The following is a 22,359-nucleotide window of genomic DNA, read 5'->3' as shown; positions in this document are numbered from 1 at the left end:
TATCAGGGTGTGTGTTACAGATCTTTTACAGAAAACTTAAGTGTAGAATCTACCCAAAGCTATTGTCATGATTATCAAATATTTGGCAGAACTTTACACATTAATCACTGTTAATGATATACATGTTTTCTATTTTTTCCATAATTTACTTTTTCAGCAAAAAGAAATTTTCTTTTCCTCTTGGGAGGTAATCATCAGCTTCAGGATGATGTTTTATTTTTATTTTATTTTATTTTGCCTCTAGGTATATGTAGTCGCAATGATGTAAGAACATATCTCGTATCGCTTTATACCTTGAAAAAGAAAAAACAAAGCATTACTGCTTCTGACCCGTGAAGATTCCGGGGTAGAATAGGTCTTCAGCAACCCATGCTTGCCGTAAAAGGTGACTATGCTTGTCGTAAAAGGCGACTAACGGGATCGGGTGGTCAGGCTCGCTGACTTGGTTGATGCATGTCATCGTATCCCAATTGTGTGGATCGATGCTCATGATATTAATCACTGGATTGTCTGGCCCAGACTCGATTATTTACAGACCGCCGTCATATAGCTGGAATATTGCCGAGTGCGGTGTTAAACAACAAACAAACATGGATTTAGTGGTCAGACTCAACGACTTGATTGTGCCCCGTGACTTTGAATGTAACCATGGTAACCTATTGTTGATAATACCAGTGGCATGATGGTGTGGTCCAGCTTGTAGCTGGAATATTGCGGAGAACAGCATTAAATAACAAACACAGCATCCTTATTACTGTATTTGATGTAATAATAGCCCAGGGCGCTCTCAAAATTAGAAATAGGGGGCTCTTATTAGAATATTATTTTGGTGGAAAAAACAGAGTTGAAAGATAAATTTTGTGGTTTATGCTGACAGCCTGAAATGTTTATGTACGACAGATATATTTTTCCAGAATTTATTTGCCCATAACTAAGGGTGCATATAACACACCAGTGCGTATTATACGTGAATAAATAAGTCTTGTGTACATTGATCAATCGGAAGGGGTGCTAATTGGGATTGTTCACCAGCCAATATATTAGCAAATGTCGCCATGGGTGCTTATTAGAGTGGGGCGCTTATTACGTTGAATACAGTAATTGAACATGCCATGCATTTCTGATGGTTATCCTGTGTGGTTAATACCATATCTCCCCCGTGGAGATCTGGGTTAGAATTGGACTTCAGGAACCCCATGCTGGGCTCCCCCGTGAAGATCCAGGTGGAATAGGTCTTCAGCAACCATGCTTGTTGTAACCGGCAACTCACAGGATTGGGTTGTTAGGCTGTCAGACTTGGTAGATGCTTGTCATCATATCTCAGCTGCGTAGATCGATGCTCATGATGTCAGTCACTGGAATTTCTGGCCTAAATGCGATTTACAGCCCGACATATAGCTGGAATATTGTTGAGTGTTAAACAACAAACAAGCTAACTAACATTATCAAGTGCATTGGTACATAGTTGTATGTTAATTAGATAGGTTTTATAATAGCAGCGCATATATATTTATAGGTATTTTGTTTATTTTATCAGCATAGCTATTAAAAACAATTTATGTATATGAGCCTCTATTATGCTTTTATTAATTCACCTTAAGGAAGTATGAATTGGATAGTATTTGAAACATCTCTAGTGAACATTTTCTTTCTTTTCTGATGTTCATGTTTAAAAATTGACTGCACACAAAACAATAATTAATAAATAATAAATGATAATTAATAAATAATAAGTTAATAATGAAGACAAGGATTCTATATTTAAAGGGTTAATAATGACTGACTATAAGTAAATTGTTTGATTGGCATTTGCTAGAAGTTGACGGATGGCATTTGCTAGAAGTTGACGGATGGCATTTGCTAGAAGTTGACGGATGACATTTGCTAGAAGTTGACGGATGGCATTTGCTAGAAGTTGACGGATGGCATTTGTTAGAAGTTGACGGATGGCATTTGTTAGAAGTTGACGGATGGCATTTGTTAGAAGTTGACGGATGACATTTGCTAGAAGTTGACGGATGGCATTTGCTAGAAGTTGACGGATGGCATTTGCTAGAAGTTGACGGATGGCATTTGTTAGAAGTTGACGGATGGCATTTGCTAGAAGTTGACGGATGGCATTTGTTAGAAGTTGACGGATGGCATTTGCTAGAAGTTATGTTTCTAGGTTTTTCAGCACCATACCCGTGCTCGTGGGTTTCACCGAAGTGGTAAACGTCTGAGACCTTCATCACTTCGGGCTTTCCTCCCACATTAAGCTGACACGCCGTGACATAACTGGAATACTGTTAAAAGCGGCGTTAAGCTCAACTCACTCACTCACTCACTTACATAACACCCTATTAAGATAACACTGACTTTTCTGTCTACACATGCTATATGTCCTTCTGTACAGTGCTGTAAAAGATTGAAGCTATGTTATTTATTTTTCCAGCAAAAAGAAATATTCTGTAGCTCATGGGAGGTAATCATCAGTTTGAGGATATTTTTTTATTCTTTTTCTTTTGTTTTATCGCTGCTTAGATTATGTAGTTCAGTTTTGCCATGATTACATTCAAATTGTTGAGACCCCTGTATGGCGGAAAACAATAATCACTCACTCCTGGTATTTTGGGTTAGAACTGTTCCCCAGAAACCTCTAGTAGTCAAAGCCGACAAGATGGATTGGGTGGTCAGACTCCGTGACTTTGTGATTGTGATGTCATCGCTCCAACATGGTGTGGGACGTTCATAATATCCATCAGTGGATTGTCTGGTCCAGATGTGATTATTTTCAGGCGGCCATCTCGGACATGGCCTGTACTGATGTGTTATAGAGTAGCTCAGTAGCTAATGCCAGCACTACAGATGCTTGCAGAGACACACAGCTCTTCACTCGGACATGGCCTGTACTGATGTCTGTATTATAGAGTAGCTCAGTAGCTAATGCCAGCACTACAGATGCTTGCAGAGACACACAGCTCTTCACACGGACATAGCCTGTACTGATGTCTGTATTATAGAGTAGCTCAGTAGCTAATGCCAGCACTACAGATGCTTGCAGAGACACACAGCTCTTCACTCGGACATGGCCTGTACTGATGTCTGTATTATAGAGTAGCTCAGTAGCTAATGCCAGCACTACAGATGCTTGCAGAGACGCACAGCTCTTCACACGGACATGGCCTGTACTGATGTCTGTATTATAGAGTAGCTCAGTAGCTAATGCCAGCACTAAAGATGCTTGCAGAGACACAGAGTCGCTCACTCGGACATGGCCTGTACTGATGGCTGTGTTATAGAGTAGCTCAGTAGCTAATGCCAGCAACATTTGCTTCATTTGTTCATTTCGTTTGTCCCGTACCATGGTTACATGGAATCATGCATTATTATGTATTTTCAAATATGTCAAAGATCCATGTTTCCCGTCTCTCCTTCAAAGTATGTAAATAGTGAATCTCACCTGAGTGTCTTTTGATGTCACATATGTCAACACAAGTCAAATAGCGTTGCAGAACTCTGACGCCTGACGAGAAGATATCTTATTTCGTTGATGATTGTTGGTTATTTGATATCAACAGACATGAGGGTGAGATTTTATTATTATCCAATGTCATTCTCAGTCATTAAGAACAACAGGAATATGTTCATTTGATGACGCCTTTGGCATTTGAGGCTATCTTGAGATTGTAGGTGTGTCATCTTGTACTTGAAACTTTAGCAGACATGTGATGGTGTTTCATGTGATGGTGAGATACCTGGGTGTGGTTTGGTGGAAGAAGTCTTTTTCTAATTTGCATCTTCAGTCTAGTGAGTTGTGGGGGAGGTTCACATTCTAAATATTTCTTTACCTTCTGCTTGTGTTCAAACCTTCTTGTATCAGTGTGCCAAATAGACACAGCTGAAATCACCATGGCACTGTTAAAATTAGAAACAATATTTAATTATCAACCTTATGACATTGTTCATTTGAAACTAGATTTGACAAACACATGGACATTAATGAACACACTTAATGTCCAAGGCCCAATTTGACAGAGCATGCAGCTTTACAGGGGATCATTGTTTGAATTTTTCTTTCATTGGGATTGTTGAGGTGTTCACTTGACATAATAAATGAGCATCTCAATGACCCAAGTTATTTTCTTCTCCCACTGGGGGGGTGCATAATTACAGGCAAGTTATTATTAAAACAATTCTTGAAAGAACATGAGCCACCCTGATTTATTTTAGCTGACACTTGTTGGGAAAGGTCAGGCAAGATTTGATGTTGATGAGACCCGTGAAGATCCGGGGTAGAATAGGTCTTCAGCAACCCATGCTTGCCATAAAAGGCGACTATGCTTGTTGTGAGAGGCGACTAACGGGATCGGGTGGTCAGACTCTATTATTAACAGACTGCCCTCATATAGCTGGAATTTTGCTGAGTGTGGCATTTAACAACAAACAAACAGACAAACATGATTATTGATGCTTTGTCAGCGTTCAGCTGTGATACTGTCTGTGATGTATTTCAGGATGCGAGAGAGAGAACTTCAGCGAAGACAACAGGAGGCCAGTGGCCTACAGCAGAACTTCTACAGCTGTGAGTGTCTATAGAGTATCTTGTACAGCATTATACAGCTCCTACTTCCCATTGTATGGTACTGCTAGCTAGATATAGTCTAGTTCCTCTTCCAGATGCAACAAGCACTTCTTTATATTCCAGATTCCTAGAGGACAGGGTTAGAAATATATATTAATATTCACTTGTCCATAAAAATGATCTGCTGTGTTGCTGTCTGTCTAATGGTAAGAGTGGGAGTCTGCAAGGAAATATCACTAGTCCTGACCTTTCTTAACTTACTTGCCTTGGACTAGCAACCTTATGTATACCAAGCCATGAAGAAGGTCTTTAAGTTCTTCCTGAGTATATTTCACTTTTAATTTTACACCTTTAGCAATACTGATGTATTTTTTGTATTTTTTCAAGTCAAAAGTCCAAAACTAGTAAGTGTAAAGAAATAAAAAGTCTTCCTGTGAATCTTTTGAATGTGTCTAATTAGTTTCAGGACTTAAATATCTGACAGTTCCGGTGAGCCAAATGGATCATTATACGGCCAAACTTCTTCTTTGAAGATGGTCATGTCCATTCAATAACATATAGACACTTCAAACAGTGGTTGTCCATTAGGGGGGAATCAGACTGATGGGTTTCTTGGCTTATCATTATATATCACAGTCAGTTTGTTACACCTTGGTTCCTTTAGTAACAAAGAACAAACTGTCCATGTAGTGTGTTGAGGCTATTATTCTCATGCATGGTTTACGGATTCTTTTGTGGAAATTCCTGTGAACCAAGTGTTGTGAAAGCCTTACCTGTAGTCTCCATCTGACATGTTCACAGTTTAGTTTATTCTTCCTTTTCTGATTCCTTTACTTTCTCTCTATCCCTGTTTCCTTCACTCCAGCATCAGGGGTCACAGGGGGGCACTCCGCGCGGACCACACAGGTTGCGGCTATCAAAGCTAACATTTTACCTGCGCAAGGAATGTCCTATAAAGATGGTGGTAGGTGACAGTGTGGTTGTCTGCATGCATTTGTTCACTTCACCAATGTTGGGGTTATTTTGTTTGTTTCTGACAGTGGGGGGTTATTTTCTTGACATGACAAATGTTGGGGGTGTTTTGTTAACATGATAAGCGTAGGTTGTTTGGTTTAAATGACAAGTTTGGGGTATTTTGTTAACATGATAAGTGTATTTTGTTGTATTTTGTTAATATGACAGGTGAAGTGTTTTTTTTAAGGAAAGGTTTTTGTTTGTTTGTTAGGGGTATTTTGTTTATATGATATGTTTGTTTTGTTGTTTTAAATTGGATGATAAGTGAGGGCTGTCTTCTTTATGTGTGTTTTTTTATCGTTTATATGACAAGGGTGTAGGTATTTTGTTTGTATGACAAGGATGAGGGTATTTTTTTTATATGACAATTGTCTTTTTTATATATATTAGTGTGGGTTATAGTGCTATATGTGACATGGTTTTTAAGAAACGGTAAAGAACATTTGAATTTGCTAGTTATTGAATATTTCGAGAAGCATAAGGTTTTCACACTAACCGTGTTTCTCCTCACGTTGTGCAGTTGTGTGAATTAATGAATAACATTTAGTCTGAGAGTGGACGTTTAAAACATCAACAACCATATCACCCAAATCACTGCAGACTTGATTCTCTTGTACGAGATTCCAATGGACAAGGGTTATCTCCCCTTACAAAGGGGCCGCGCAGAATGGAGCCATATACAGCACCTGGATACAGCCTGCCATCGTTTTGTTGTAGCATATTCCAAAATTTGGTTTCATTTTGTTTAGATGTTTGTGTTTATCAGTATTGTTTTGGAATTAAATTTAGAACATCTCATTCAACCATGTTTTTACATTTGTGTCTAAGTGTTCTCATACAGGGTATCAGTGTTTGAATTTGTATTAATTAATCCGGTCCAAATATATATTTTTACACATAGGTGTATTTATCTTGATAATATATGCTTCATAAGGTTTGTATCAAACTCAGTGACATATTATAAGGGTAACGCTATTTTTCAGGGCATTATCATATGCAGAAATCTGAGGTCTTCCGTTAACTGCCCGTCAAAAGAGGGCAGTTGAAAAGACCGAGGACTTCTGCAAATGATAATGCCCTGAAAAATAGCGTTACCGTTATAGCTAAAATGGATAGAATTTGTTATATAAAGAAATAAACAACAATATCGGTTTTGAAATGTTTCCTGCCATCAACACACAATGAATGTCACTGACACACTTTTACAAATATGGAAACGTCACAGAACAAACCAGATCATGCCAGATGACGTCACTATTAAACATCAATATGACGTCACCTGACAACGGGCGTGATAATGGCCCGTCAAGCAGTATGAGGGCATTATCATGTTACAGTGGCCCGCTCATTTCTGATAACCTGCAGGCGGTTTAACGATAATTCTATCCATTTTAGCTATAAGTATAATTATTAAACACCCAACTGCATATTGTGTCCCCAGTGTAAGGTAAGTGTCCATTATGCCGCTTGCTGAATACATGAAGTAAAAGCCACTGGGAGACATTTTACAATCAGCCTGTTATCTATTGTGTTTTTGACAGCTACCTCGAACAGATCTTCAGGGTTGCTCCCTAATGAAGGTTGGCTAGTGTCCGGGACATATATCACCCCTCTATATACCCGTGTTGCTTCTATCATTAAACCCTGCAGATTGTATTAACAAGGGGAGCCTTAATCAGAGCTACAGATAAGCTGCGTATACCGTATTCGACGTAATAAGCGCCCCGCTCTAATAAGCGGCCACGGCGATAATTGCTAACATATTGGCTAGTGAACAATCCCAATTAGCACCCCTTCCGATTGATCAATGTACACAAGACTTATTTATTCGCGTATAATACGCATTCGTGTGTTATATGCACCCTTAATTATGGGCAATGAAATTCTAGAAAAATATATCTGTCGTACATAAACATTTCAGGCTGTCAGCATAAACCACAAAATTTATCTTTCAACTCTGTTTTTTCCACCAAAATAATATTCTAATAAGAGCCCCCTATTTCTAATTTGGAGAGCGCCCTGGGCGCTTATTACGTCAAATACGGTATGAGTAAAATACCCCCAAAATATTCAAAACCCAATTACTTTCAATTAACTTGCGTAGAGAAATGCATTATACGAGAAACTCAAATGTATAAAAAATGCATGCGTATATAATCAATGAAGCTTTTTCAGCATGCGTACAATGGAGCTAATTTCCAAAACACAATTATTTTCTTTCCTAGCTAATTTACTTTCCAAGTCAAGCCTATAGTTAAAACCCTTATATACATCTAAAACATTATTTATTTATTTTTTAAATCTCAAAATGTTCGTTCATTTTGGGAAAAACACAATAGAGTGATGAATAGATGAGTGAAAAAATATTGGTTGGAAAATGTAATAACCCAATATTAAAATAGAAACCTTCTAGTAAAAACTCAATTGCTCAAAAAGGTATCTGGAGCTCTGACTTTACCTGGGGGATGACGTCGTCAGTTAATTTGTATGGGGAATATGTTTATGTAAATTGACCATTTACATTCATTTTCAAAAGTGTCATTTAGTTCATTTCAGCATCTGTTTTCATTCATTCGTTTCATTTTGTCATGTTTATCCATAATTAATTTATTGAAAAATCTATTTCATTAGTGTTTAGTCAGTTAGTTTTCATTCAGTGTGGTTGGTTGGGTTTAGAAATGGTTAAGACTGATTATTTCTTTAAGGGATGTGATGGAATGTTGGTCTGATATGTGTGAAGTGCATCATATTGGTGATTTTACTAATAAAGATATGTGACTACCAGGAGAAAAGGCAACTTATGGGTTCTAGGATACAATTGTGTTCTGACGTCATGTAGACATTGTCATGTAGATGTGTGATGTCATGTATCTCTGTAAAAAATATGAATTCAATCTTGTGAATTGGATTTTTGTGTTCTGAAGATAATGTAATTTTAAAATATAATGAAAAGTCAAAATGTGATTTTTCACCCATAAGGTCGCTTATATCATGGTTGGTCACATGTATTGTGTTTTGGTAAGTGAAGCCCTTGTGTAGGGTATATACTTGTATACCTGCAGGTGTGGGGTATATACTTGTATACCTGCAGATGTGGGGTATATACTTGTATACCTGCAGGTGTGGGGTATATACTTGTATACCTGCAGGTGTGGGGTATATACTTGTATACCTGCAGATGTGGGGTACATACTTGTATACCTGCAGGTGTGGGGTATATACTTGTATACCTGCAGGTGTGGGGTATATACTTGTATACCTGCAGATGTGGGGTACATACTTGTATACCTGCAGGTGTGGGGTATATACTTGTATACCTGCAGGTGTGGGGTATATACTTGTATACCTGAAGGTGTGGGGTATATACTTGTATACCTGCAGGTGTGGGGTATATACTTGTATACCTGAAGGTGTGGGGTACCAGGAGTATGACAGGGTGACTGTGGACCAATGCTTTCCCTTATAATCCCATCCTCTCCAGTCCAGGGGTCTCCATTCTATTGGGTTGGTCTGTTGTTTAACGCCGCACTCAGCAATATTCCAGCCATATGACGGCGGTCTGTAAATAATCGAGTCTGGACCAGACAATCCAGTGATTAATATCATGAGCATCGATCCACACAATTGGGATACGATGACATGCATCAACCAAGTCAGCGAGCCTGACCAGCCGATCCTGTTAGTCGCCTTTTACGACAAGCATAGTCACCTTTCATTCTATTGGGATATACCCTGCGCACACTCATGACCAATAGCTATAGCTTCATTTGAACCCCGGGGTTCTGGGTAAGAATGTAAGTCCCCAGGATCCTATTCTGGTCCAAAGGGTCGAGTAAATTGATCGAGTGGTCAGGCTCGGTGATTTGGTTGATTGCATGTTATTGTATCCCAAATGTGTGGATCGATGTTCATGATATCAATCACTGGGTTGTCTGGACCAGACTTGATTATTTGTCATATAGCTGAAATATTGCCGAGTGCGGCATTAAACAATAATAAATCAACCATATTTTGGGTCCAGGGTGTATATCAAAATAGAATGGAGATATGGTATACCGGATAACCGAGGATGTCATTATCCTCCCCAGCTGCCGAATTGTTCCGTACTGCTCCAATTTACTGTCCGGCCTCTCCTGGTCACCATTATATAGCTAGGAATCATCACAGCAACAGGTTTCACGCTCACCAGCTCGGTCAAAGTGTGCACTAATGAACAGCACAGAGTTTGTTATAACCCGTAGGACACAAACCATTGTGGGGGGGGGTTCCAAGAATTTGGTTAAAAATGTATTCTTGTCAAAAGTTATGAACCTGGGCCCCGTTCCTCAAAGCGATCTTAGCGCTAAATCGGTCGTAACTCCTATTTTTTAACACAAACTTACAACAGTCGTAGCGCTAAGATCGCTTTGTGGAACGGGTCCCAGGCATTCTACTCCATAAGACATTGTTGGGGAGTAGTTGTGGCTACATATCAGCGACCAGTAGGTATCGCGCTGTTTAAGCGGAGCAGTACTCAGCTACGTTTTCACCTATTCCCCACCCATATGATATTATTGATAACCACATGTCATTTATAAAACTCAACAAATTGATTGTTTGTTCTTTCAGTTTGTCCCAAAGTGAGGTCATGGATCATGTTTATTATTTTATTTTGTAATTACAATGTGTTTTACTTTTTAGAAAATATGACATCAGTATTTTCTCTTGGCACATATTAATCTCATCAACCGATGAAATAAAAAGGTTTAAGAAACTAGTGAATGAATACCTCCCTCTTCTAAATTTTGGGAGAGAGCCTTTTAATACCACAGTCCTTATTACAATGCCATGTCTAACCAAGATAGGTACTCAAGTTCTGGTGATATAAAATCTGTTTGAGAAGAATAGAATAAAAAATTAGATGTTTTGTCATGATATGATTTTGACCATGGGTGGCCCTGCTTTTGATCCTTCTGATATATGATCATCATGTTGTGCATATATATACATATATATATATATATATACTCAGTGACCAACCGACCCCAGAAAAATATATTGTATTGTTTGTACATAGACACCCCCCAATTACAGCAATGATTTCACAATTGACAAGACTGGTAAATTGATATCTATAACACTTTCCTGTCTAGTTCATGACACAGATTATCATATGGAGAACGAGTGCTTATCGGGATTGTTCACAAGCCAATATATAAGCAACTATCACCGGGGGTGCTTATTAGAGCGGGAAGCTTATTATGTTGAATACGGTAATAATAAAAGAAAATGTATTTGTAATGCTCTAAATTCCATACGCTAAGTATGTGCTCAAAGCACCACAATAGACCTAGATCTATACAAATATTCCGATAAGTCCTTGCAGTTAGACTGTTCATCATTGTGAAATCATTTACCTGTAATACCATGGGTCAGTCACATGACATGCGATGGTCACATGACATGTCACATGATCTTCTCCACCCTCAGATAAACCCCATCCTGCTCTCACCCATCCCTTCTCCCACCCCCTCCATATAGTCAGTACAAGCAACCATCAAGTCTTGAGGAGTGTTATGTTTATTTTGTAGCAGATATTATGATGTAACCCCTCTCACTGACCTGAAACAAAAATATCTTAATCTCAGTGTTTTAACAAGTCTAGATTTCTTCAGTTTCTGAAAATGGAGAGATTCTATGGATTATGTATTAAAAGATAATTGAATCGACAATGATTTCAAAATATTTTACGCCGAAGACCCGTGTTTGATTCCCGACATGGGTACAATGTATGAAGCCCATTTCTGGTGTCCCCCGTTGTGATATTGCTGGAATATTGCTAAAAGCGGCGTAAAACATACTCACTCACTCACTCAAAATATTTTCATTTCATGTTTGTCTAGTTTGGGTACAGTGATGGTTTGTTGTGTGTGGGAGGGCAAGTTGTCACTAACATGTTTGTCGTGTGTCAATGAAAGTTGTCTTACAAGGAGTATGTTGTCTCGGATCAAACCTGTGTATGATCAAGTTGATCCACACTCCAGTAATATTAATTCCCTTAGCCTCAAGGTGGCTTAATTTATTGGATGGGATAATTCTAGGAAACTGTTGATGAAACGGAGAGTTTACCAAGAAAGACATATTTTTGGGGCATGAGTTATTCTTAAAATAATTGTCTTTAGTCTAATTATTAACCTCTGCAATTTTGTATGATTTTCTAATTTAATACAAAATGACCAAAATATGAGGAGAATTTAATGTTTTTTGTGTCTTAATCTTTGGCATAAGATTCGTTACAATGTTTACATAATATATTATTTTAGATGTTTTATTTGCAGGTAAAATACCTTTAATATTAGGGTGTGGCTCAAATGATTGCTTGAAAGTTTAGAAAGTTGTTTGATGTTTGATGCAGTTGCCCGTCAGATGAAGACAATCAACTACCAGTTGTCATCACAGCGATGTCTGGAGGAGGGCTGGACGTTGCGGCCGCCGAGCCCACTCAACAAAGAGGACGAGGATATAGATGTCTTCATGCCTGAACCATTAAACCCAGCCATGATGGGGACAGGGAGGGTAGGTGGTGGTCTATGATGGGGACAGGGAGGGTAGGTGGTGGTCCATGATGGGGACAGGGAGGGTAGGTGGTAGACTGACCTGGTTAAACCCAGCCATGATAGGGACAGGGAGGGTAGGTGGTGGCCATGATGGGGACAGGGAGGTCAGGTGATGGTCTATGATGGGGACAGGGAGGGTAGGTGGTGGTCGATGATGGGGACATGGAGGGTAGGTGGTGGTCTATGATGGGGACAGGGAGGGCAGGTGGTGGTCTATGATGGGGACAGGGAGGGCAGGTGGTGGTCTATGATGGGGACATGGAGGGTAGGTGGTGGTCTATGATGGGGACAGGGAGGGTAGGTGGTGGCCATGATGGGGACAGGGAGGGTAGGTGGTGGTCTATGATGGGGACAGGGAGGGTAGGTGGTGGCCATGATGGGGACAGGGAGGGTAGGTGGTGGTCTATGATGGGGACAGGGAGGGTAGGTGGTGGCCATGATGGGGACAGGGAGGGTAGGTGGTGGTCTATGATGGGGACAGGGAGGGTATGTGGTGGTCAATGATGGGGACAGGGAGGGTAGGTGGTGGACTGACTTGATATAACTGCTGACTATCCCAGTTGGTTTATATTTTATTGGATAGATTTACAGTTCTGCCAACATGGAAATAAAGGAAACATTCAAGTAAACCTTTCTGTTTACATAAGACTTGGTTGCCCGTGAAGATCCGGAGTAGAATAGGTCTTCAGCAACTTATGCTTGCTGTAAGAGGCGACTAACGGGATCGGGTGGTCAGGCTCGCTGACTTGGTGGATGCATGTCATCATATCCCAATTGCGTGGATTATATCAATCACAAGATTGTCTGATCCAGACTGGATTATTTACAGACTGCCATCATATAGCTGAAATATTGCTGAGGGCAGCGCTAAACAACAAACAACATAAGACTTGGTAACTTCACGTTCTGAACAGTTTGTCAACAAGCAGTCTGAAGAAGGATATGTGTAACTTATTGGTGTCCTAGTTTGAATGTGAAAAACGTGAAAATATTGCCCTTGATAAAAGACAGTGCTTTTTATTACAGTCCTTAAAGATTAATTCTTTACTGTTGTTTACCGTATGTTAACCAGCAGCAGATGGGTATCAAGTGGGATGAAACAGTAATGGCCACACAGCAGCTTCTAGCGAGGCAGCTTGGGTTGTGTACAATGTACTTATGGGATGGATACAGACGATATACAGATATGTTTATCGTGACTATTATTAAAAACTGAATGATTGTGTTTCAGTTTCGAGAACGTCCATTGATACAGAAGTTTTATGAGGATGGAAAGAAATTCCTAACAGTATTCCCTGATGGATCCGGCAATGTGTTGTATCCTTCCAGAGATTCCTCTGTGTAACAGCTCACACCCTGACACATCACAGTTTGAAATATGGCTTAAGTCCAAGATTCTTGGTTTAATAGAATGTAATAAACACAGTATAGTCTGGAAGGTAATTTAAGGTACCGACGTTTACTTCAATATCTGGAAAACTATCGGACCTACTCCAGTCAAAGTTGGTATGAGATTATTAAACAGTCATACATAACTGGATATTACATTTAAAGACAATCAATGCATGAATAAAAAATCTGTCTATTTAGCTATCACTATATTTCATCAACAACCAGACCTGTTCGTCACGGGTGGAACGAGCATTCATTGTAACAGCCATCTGCATAATGCTACCCCTGCATCACAGGGCCATATGACACAGTTGAACCAATCAACTTAACTCGAAAGGGTGCATGGGAATCACGCACGTTGTGACGCCCAACGGTAACACCGTTATGGATGACTGTTTAATAATCTCATACCAACTTTGACTGGAGTAGGTCCGATAGTTTTTCAGATATTGTAGTAAACGTCGGTACCTTAAATTACCTTCCAGACTATATTCTAAGGGACTTAACACTAAATATTCTTGTGGGGTCTGGGTCTTTGTTTAGAAAATATGCATTTTTTTCTGTGATAGGAGCTGAACATTTACGTTTTTCACAGCACATTTTCTCAGATCATCCAACATGTCTGGCAATCAATTATTTTTTTTCGGGGAAGGGGGATAACTCTTGTTTGTCAAATTTAATTTTCCTGTGTTTTTTCTTCCACGTTCATAAAATCTTCATCCCTTCAAGATTTCATACCGCTTCCAGCTCACATTTAACTGAAATGCTGTTCAAATCTGCACTTAACAAAACCCAAACACTCTGTTGTCAATTGTATTTACTTGGTTATCTGCTGACCTCCTTGACCAATGACCAGCTACCCTAACGGTCAGATCGCCATCCTCATCAGCTGTGTGAGCCTTGGTCAGTACATCTACGTGGTGCATGACGACTCACCCAGCAGCACGGTCAAGGCTGTGTTTGAACCCAGTGGGTATGGATCCTGTTACCATAACAACGGAATAGTCAGGTAAGTGGAAGAATAATGAATATGTTGACCTACTAAGGACTCCATGACAGAGCAAGATCCCAAACATTTTGTTAGGGACAGGGAACCATATCTTGCCATCACTCCTAGAAATCTAGTTGTCGATGGAACAATTGTTTTATTGGTTGTAAAATCTGAGACAAAATTATCCAGTATTTTCTGAAGATCCGTGTCTGGTGTTCAGCAACCAATGCTTGCAATAAAAGACAACTGTGCTTGTTATAAGAGGTGACTAACGGGATCGGGTGGTCAGGCTCACTGACTTAGTTGACGCATGTCATCGTATCCCAATGTCGTGGATCGATGCTCGCTGTGTTATTCACTGGATTGTCTGGTGCAGACTCGATCATTTACAGCTGGAATATTGCTGAGTGTGGCTAACAAACACTTCTTCTGATCACCATGGTTGTCAGGGAACAATCTTTCTTATTGTTTGTAAAGTCCGTGACAAAATTATCCACTACTTTCTGAGACGGATTTGATGGCTTGCTAAGCACAATGTGTATTCCTCATACAGGATATTTATCATTCCAAACCACTCCCATGATAGCCTCTATCCCACTGCTGTGCCATTGATGTAGGTGTGTGTCGTGTTCCTGAACCAGATTGGCTGTTGCTCGCACATCACTGATGCACACAAAGCGATTGTAGCACAAAGACGATCATAACTCTCATACATTACCAGGGGTACTCAGGGGCATCATATCGCTTTGTGGAACCGCCCTGATTATCAGCCACTTGTTTATCTGGCTCATATATGAACAGGCAACAATTAGGGGATAAACATACTGTGTTTTCAATGTAGAGCTAGGTTACCTGTAGATTTAACTGCGCTAAATTGAATTTGGAACCGAACGCGCAGTGATGCGGCCGTGAAACCAGCTGTTTCAATCAGAGGGGGTTTATTGTGATTTAATAGCCTCTGATTGACCAATCAGAATCGAGTTAATTCCAAATTCATGGTAGAATTTAACTGTAACATTGCTGACCAAATAATAGAGAAACCTTTGGATAACAGCTTCTTTGTAATACTGCAATAGGGGTTTCGGTGTTGATGCTTATGCCGTTGCCAAGCAAGTTGTTATCCATAAACTTTTGTCTACTTTGTTATTTGTCAACTTCTAAAAAAATGCCTTTAAATCAATTCATTGCTATCCTTGAGCAAATTTCAATTCAGTGAAATGTATTAAATCTGTGTCAGTTTGCCCAAACATGGAAACTGAAGACTTTATAGAGTCTTCAAACTGCAACATCTTAAAACATTGCTAGATTATAGTACTTATTATACTCCTTTTATTTCCTATCACAAAACAAAAAATTGAGGTTTTACAGATCCACCCCAGTTTCACATTTAGGCATCTTCCCAAGATTGTGTAAGTGAATTCTCCAAACAGGTTTCCACGGGTTATCATGACATTACAATCAATGACATTCTTGACAGTCATGTTCATAATATGCTTGTCGTAAGAGGCGACTAACGTGATCGGGTGGTCAGGCTCGCTGACTTGGTTGATGCATGTCATTGAATCCCAACTAGATTGAAGCTCATGATGTCAATCACTGGATTGTGTGATCCAGACTTGATTTACAGACTGCCATCATGTAGCTGGAATATTGCCTGTGGGGTCAAACAAAAAAAACAACATATTCATAAAGAGAGGAAGAGGATGTTGTTGCTTTGTTGTTTCAGCACTGTTCACTATGATAGTGACCTGTACGGTGTTTAGTCTGGACCTGATGAACCAGTTGTTTAGTTGGGAGCTCCATCCCACACTGTCAACAAACCAAGTCACCAAGCCTGACCACCCGATCAGTTTGTGAAATAGTCTCAAAATATTGCTGGCCAGGTGGGCTAACTAATCTAGAAGTTACTGACCAGAATTTATGAGTCATATCTTATGAAATGTAGTAACTATGATCTCACAAACTCCTTCGATAAGGTTACAATGATGACATTGTTCTACAGATACATGAGAACTTTTTGTATTTTGATCAACTAAATTCCACTAAAAAATTTCAGTAGCTAGTTGAGCATGGAATATTTCAGAATATTTAGCCCAACCAAACATTTACTAGCCACGAGTTAGTAGTCAGACAGCTATTGTTGGTTGGTGGACAGTGAAGATCTGGGGTAGAATAAGTCTTCGTCAACCCATGCTTGTTGTAAGAGGCGACTAATGTTAATGCATATCATCATCTCCCGATTGCGTAGGTCAATCCTCATGATGTCATTCACTGGATTGTCTGGTCCAGACTTGATTATTTACAGACCGCCGTCATATAGCTTGAATATTAACGAGTGCAGCGTTAAACAGCAAACAAACAAACAATTCATGTTTAAGAATCAGCTGATTCTTCCTTCAAACATTGGCTCCTGACCATGAAACTGTTCCCAGGTTGTACTTTGACCAGCTGGGAGGCATCGAGCTGGACGTTCATGGGGGCCGGAGGAGGAAGTGGACGTGGAAGGACCAGGAGACTCACGTCCACGCCCCGCCATTCCAGCCAATCTGCTTCGGCCTGAACCGCTACATCGGCATCCGTGTGATGAACCAGGACAGCATCGCCCTCACCCTCACGGCCAGGAAGAGGAGCTGCAGGTTCAATGTCGGCTCGCGTCTTAAGGTAACACTGACGTAAAGTACTAACAGTACTGCAGCTCTGGGGAACCATCTTACAGAGGCAAATAAAAGACCATCTTCCCGAGGCAAGAAAGTTAGCTGACTTTAAAAGTCCAGTTTCCACCCTTGCCGAACTAGGCTGGTATTATGGAGTTACATTTTGGCTTGGCTAATGAGTCTATGCATAGTCCAATCAAAATCGCGCACTGAAATCGAAATCCGGTTCGGAAACTGTCGTGCAGATTTCGGTCGATTACAGAATTTGCAAAGCATGTGCACTGCCAAATTGTTGTCAGCAGATATTTTCCAAATCTTTTCATGTTTTTAATCAAGGTGCTCACATGATTTGATGCATTTCGCAATGTAAGACCAGTTATATCACAATATAGATCTTGATTATCGATCAGATCGTCCTGACATGGCGCTGCCATTTTGTGTGAAGCAAACACAAGCGACACGTGAAGTGGAATCTGATTGGTCCATAGGAGAGGCTTAGAAGGGACATAACTTGTAATAGCCACTTGTGGTGCTACAATCGAGCCCAGTAATTCCAGCCTAGTTCGGCAAGGGTCAGTTAAAGTCAGTTAACTCTCTTGCCTCGGGAAGATGATAAAATGACTAAAAAAGTTCTGCTTGCAACCTTGCCAAACTGGGCTGGCATTTCCACTGGCTGTTAGTTTTGTCCGTTCTATGTTCCTCCTATTGACCAATCAGATTCCACCTCTCATATCATTTGCTTCTAACAAAATGGCTGCGCCTAGTCAAGATGGTCTGATTGATAATAAAGATCTATATTGTAATAAAACGGGTCTTACCCCACAAAGTGCATCAAATCATTTGAACACCTTGATTAAAACATGAAAAGAATTGCAAAATATCTGTCGACAGCCAGTTGACGGTACACATGCTTTGCAAATGCTGCAGTCGACCGAAATCTGCACATTGAAATTCATGTTGTTTACGCCTCGGATGTCTAGTTTGTTACATGATTTTGATTGGACTATGCATAGACTCGTTCGTCCAGGCAAAATGTAACTCCATAATACCAGGCTAGTTCAGCAAGGGTGGAAACTGGACTTTTATAGTCAGTTATCTCCCTTGCCTCTTGAAGAACTAGATGTGGGGGACCAGTTGTAGCCAACAGCGCATAGTAATGCTGCAGAACGTCGTTGTATCTCAGCTCTGTCATAGGGGACTGTAGCAAAGAACACATTTGTAGAGAGAATAGTCAATAAATTCAGCTCCTGCTTGCTGCTATGAAACAGTTTTTAAAATCTTTTGTGGATAATAACATCATGTTTGCGTTGCTGCAGCTGGTGGCGCCAGAGAACATTCCGCCCAAAGAGATTGATGAGGCCATGCTGTTCCTGGATGAGCGCAAAGCTTATGTTGAGTAAGTAGCTGACATGTTACTGTATAGGAATCTATTGAAAGCAGGCATCCACCTCTTCCAATGATAATGGAGTGAGCCTTTTCCCATAAAATCAATTGTATCTCAATCTCATTAAAATCAGATCGTGGTGCTCACTGCCGCTAAACCAAGATCTGAGGACATCCCATTACGGGTCACGTCAGACCAACCTTTGGCAAACTCTGACCGACCAATGGAATTACTGACAAGAAGTCGACATTAGCCAATCAGAAGGCAGCATTCTCGTGCTTTACGGCACTAATTTCAAATTGGCGACTACACTTCAAAACATATTTTGACAAATTCTCGATTAAAAATTTGAAACCTGAACAAAAGAGCGTTCTTGAATGGCAAATATATGATCTAGATTGTATAGATTCAGTCATTAAGCCAGTAACTATCGTTCGGAATACCCCATTTTAACATTTTCGAGTATGCATGATTAGAAATGACATTCCGACTGCCACTTTCATGATGGCCTCAACCCCAACACATTGTTGACTTTGATAGCCATCATGACCTATTGACCTCACTCATGACCTTTTGACCTTGTCCATGGTGACTTCACTTGTGATGACCTTTTGACCTCACTCCCTCTCCCACTTTCCTCGTAGATCAATACTTGACAAAGTGTCCAACCTCCTCAAGTTCCCCAAGTCACCGAAACTCGACAAGATCCTACCACCGATCCACCTGACGTCCAAACTACAGCGCACAGAGAAACTGCGGCAAGAGAAGTCTGCCACCAGGCTGTCTGGCAGAAAGTCGGCGCAAGGGAAGCGAACACTTCCGGTTGTAACTGTCAACTAACTCAACGACAAATTCCCTGTACTCTTCACCATGTGCTTTAGGAACCAAGTTTGTCAGAAGCTGTTTGTCAAAGTCAATGTGATAAACCTTGTAATTTATTGAGGAGATATTTTGTGTTAAACGCCTCAATATTGTTAAAATTAATGTTTCTCCCTTTCTCTCCTTTTGAAAAACATTTACATGTACAAAAATATATAACATTTACTGTAATGGTAGTTAATATTGTGTTGTGGAATATGACCTGAATTTTATGAATTACTTGTATGTATAAGAATCTGTCTCATATTTCATATTTATTCTGGGATACGATGCACATTTGATATTTCTGTCAGGTCTCAAAAACAGATATCAAAGTAAACCATCCCGACAACGTTGTTCCAACTGAGTACCGGAATACCACCTGGGACTGGAGCATCTGAAAGATTTAATCAGTTTCAGTTAATTAACAAATGTATTCAAGAACATTTACTCAGATCTCAAGCATATTCTTTACTTCACTTTTTTGATAAATAGAGAAACTCACCCTCGTGTCTTTTGATATCAAATATATCAACACGAGTTGATAAAAGTGGAAAAATTACGAGGCTTGCCGAGGTGAGATTTTATTTATCATCCAACATCATTCTTCCAACTTTTTCAATTTGTAGACAGTAATTAGCAGTGTCTTCAGTGTAAAAAGTACTGCTAACAGCCTCAGTAGCAGAGCCATTAGTGATGTCATTTGATTGTGACGTCATGGTAACCAGTGATGTCACAATGGTCTGCAAAGCATTGTGATGTAATTTCATTGCAGCGATAACTACAGTGTAGATATCGCTTGATCTAATCCAAGCAATATCTCCTGTGGGAGCCAGTTTTGGATGATAAATGGTGAATGACCACTATGTACTTATAGTGGCGTGTACTTCTGGTGTCTTACTTACTCCCTACAGTGCCTACATCGACCTGCGTTTATGAAGTTATGAACTTCCATAATTCCCGTGTCTGCCATTTCTCTTTGCTCACAAATCCCTGTTTAATTTATTCAGGTTCCGCTGCCATGATTTTTCTAACGCGTATTGTCTTTACTTTTATCAGTGTAATGATTCTGTAAATAAACCTGCAAATAATAATAATAATAATAATATCAAAGTATTAGTTCACCTTGCCACCACCAGTCACAACAATCTGTTCATTAGAATGCAATATGTTGTCTTGTACAGTGTAAATACATGCCATTGCTTGTATAGTATGTATTGTGTAGTATGGGGGATTGGAAGTAGTGCTTGTGGAAACAGTTATACAGTAGCAGGATGCTGACAATTTTTAAAGGATGATGATCGTCACGATTCAAATGAATACCAGTATTTCTTGACATATTCAATATTGGCGCCAACCATATACAATAATGAAATTAGCACCAGTTGATACCCATAAGTGAATTTATCATATATAGGCTTCAGTTATCAATGACATAAACAAATCTGATAAATTTTGTAATTTGATCCGATGAACATGCAAATGAGGTTGCCCAGTAGGAACTAGAGTGAGTGAGTATTGTTTTACGCCGCTTTTAGCAACATTCCAGCAATATCACGACGGGGAACACCAGAAATGGGCTTCACACATTGTACCCATGTCGGGAATCGAATCCAGGTCTGTGGCGTGATGAGCGAATGTTTTAACCACTAGGCTACCCGAACGCCCCAGCAGGAACTCGAAGCTCCATTCACCAAACGTGATTCACAAACATTCCCAATATGATGAATTTCCCAATTTGTCGTCGAAATATGTCGACAAACATAACTGCAAGTCATTTGGTGCCATATATAAATTAGGTGGTTAACTCAAAAATTGTATTCATGCGCGGTTTCTAGAGCTGGGATAACTTCTTAAACGTCCATTATTTTAAGAATGACTTTATATGATAAGGAGATTATGCCCCTCCTGTGTTTCGATCTGTTATATATCATATATTAGGAATATATATTGTATTACGATAGCCTTTGGCGAGCATAATACACATTGTTTTTATTCCTAATATATTGTATCAAATAAACAGACTCACTCACTCTGTCTATTAACAAATTTTTGATTATTAGTAAATAAAAATAACTTTTTTGTACAGGTATGGTTATATTATGTCTTACTAACACTTGATATTTCCTAGGGGCAGGTGCTGTCTGTATTATACAACAAGTATTATATAGCATACTGTATTCGTCGTAATACGTTTACTAGCCAATATTTTAACAAATATCGCTGTTGGTGCTTATTAGAGCGGGGCGCTTATTAAGTCGAATACCGTATATGTATTTTTGGGTCACACATAATCATGCAATTTAATTTGTTTTTTGGCAGAAGGCAATTTATCATTACTTGTAATAAAATCCAGGATTGTTTTTTCTCACCTATCTAAAATGGTGAATTGTTTGTTAATTACATGATTTAGATCAGAACCATGCGCTGCATTTTTAAAAACCTGTATCATGCTGTAGCCTAGGATCATTCTGTGATCCACATGTGTACCTGCTGCTGATGTGAGGGTTTGTGCCGATACCTTATTCTTGTAAATAAACCAAACTGAATACCTCCTTCATTGACATTGTTTTATGCCAAGACATCACCCTGTGTGACTGTGTCATGTTTGTTTGTTGTTTATGAGAGTTCCAATCGGCTATACTGTTGAGCAAAAAACGGATACAAAAACTTTACTTTTAACTAAAAGATAAATAAACTAAAATCTCATACAAGTCGCATAGATCTAATAACACAACAAGGGGCACGGGTGGCCCAGTCGTCTAAGGCGCTGCAATACGCTGTGCAGAGTTGTGTCCCTTGGGCACGCCAGAAACCTATGATTGTGGGTTCGAATCCCGGTTCGCCCTGATTATGTTTCTAGGTTTGTCAGCACCATACCCGTGCTCGTGGGTTTCACCGAACTG

The 22,359-nt window shown here is 39.7% G+C and overlaps 1 protein-coding gene across 4 annotated transcripts in view; it reads left to right on the top strand.

The window, feature by feature from the left end:
- The window catches only part of LOC139441583 (glutamate-rich protein 6-like), a 39,696-nt gene extending 17,901 nt beyond the window's left edge, over positions 1–21,795 (top strand). The window contains exons 9-18 of one of the 4 annotated variants that reach the window (XM_071222393.1): positions 158–187; positions 2,435–2,464; positions 4,497–4,564; positions 5,430–5,528; positions 11,973–12,133; positions 13,406–13,491; positions 14,423–14,575; positions 16,990–17,218; positions 18,528–18,607; positions 19,240–21,795. In XM_071222393.1, the coding sequence (XP_071078494.1) occupies positions 158–187; positions 2,435–2,464; positions 4,497–4,564; positions 5,430–5,528; positions 11,973–12,133; positions 13,406–13,491; positions 14,423–14,575; positions 16,990–17,218; positions 18,528–18,607; positions 19,240–19,435 (1,132 nt within the window). In that variant the 3' untranslated portion in view covers positions 19,436–21,795. The remainder of the gene's footprint in view (positions 1–157; positions 188–2,434; positions 2,465–4,496; positions 4,565–5,429; positions 5,529–11,972; positions 12,134–13,405; positions 13,492–14,422; positions 14,576–16,989; positions 17,219–18,527; positions 18,608–19,239) is intronic. The other 3 variants (XM_071222395.1, XM_071222394.1, XM_071222396.1) reach the window with 3 other exon arrangements.
- The last annotated feature ends 564 nt before the right edge of the window (positions 21,796–22,359 follow it).

Source organism: Haliotis cracherodii, unplaced genomic scaffold (assembly GCF_022045235.1).
Source record: "Haliotis cracherodii isolate W230 unplaced genomic scaffold, xgHalCrac1.p SCAF_41, whole genome shotgun sequence".
Classification (NCBI taxonomy): domain Eukaryota; kingdom Metazoa; phylum Mollusca; class Gastropoda; order Lepetellida; family Haliotidae; genus Haliotis; species Haliotis cracherodii.
Note: the sequence above shows the minus strand (reverse complement) of the source record. Positions and strands in the feature narration are given on the sequence as shown.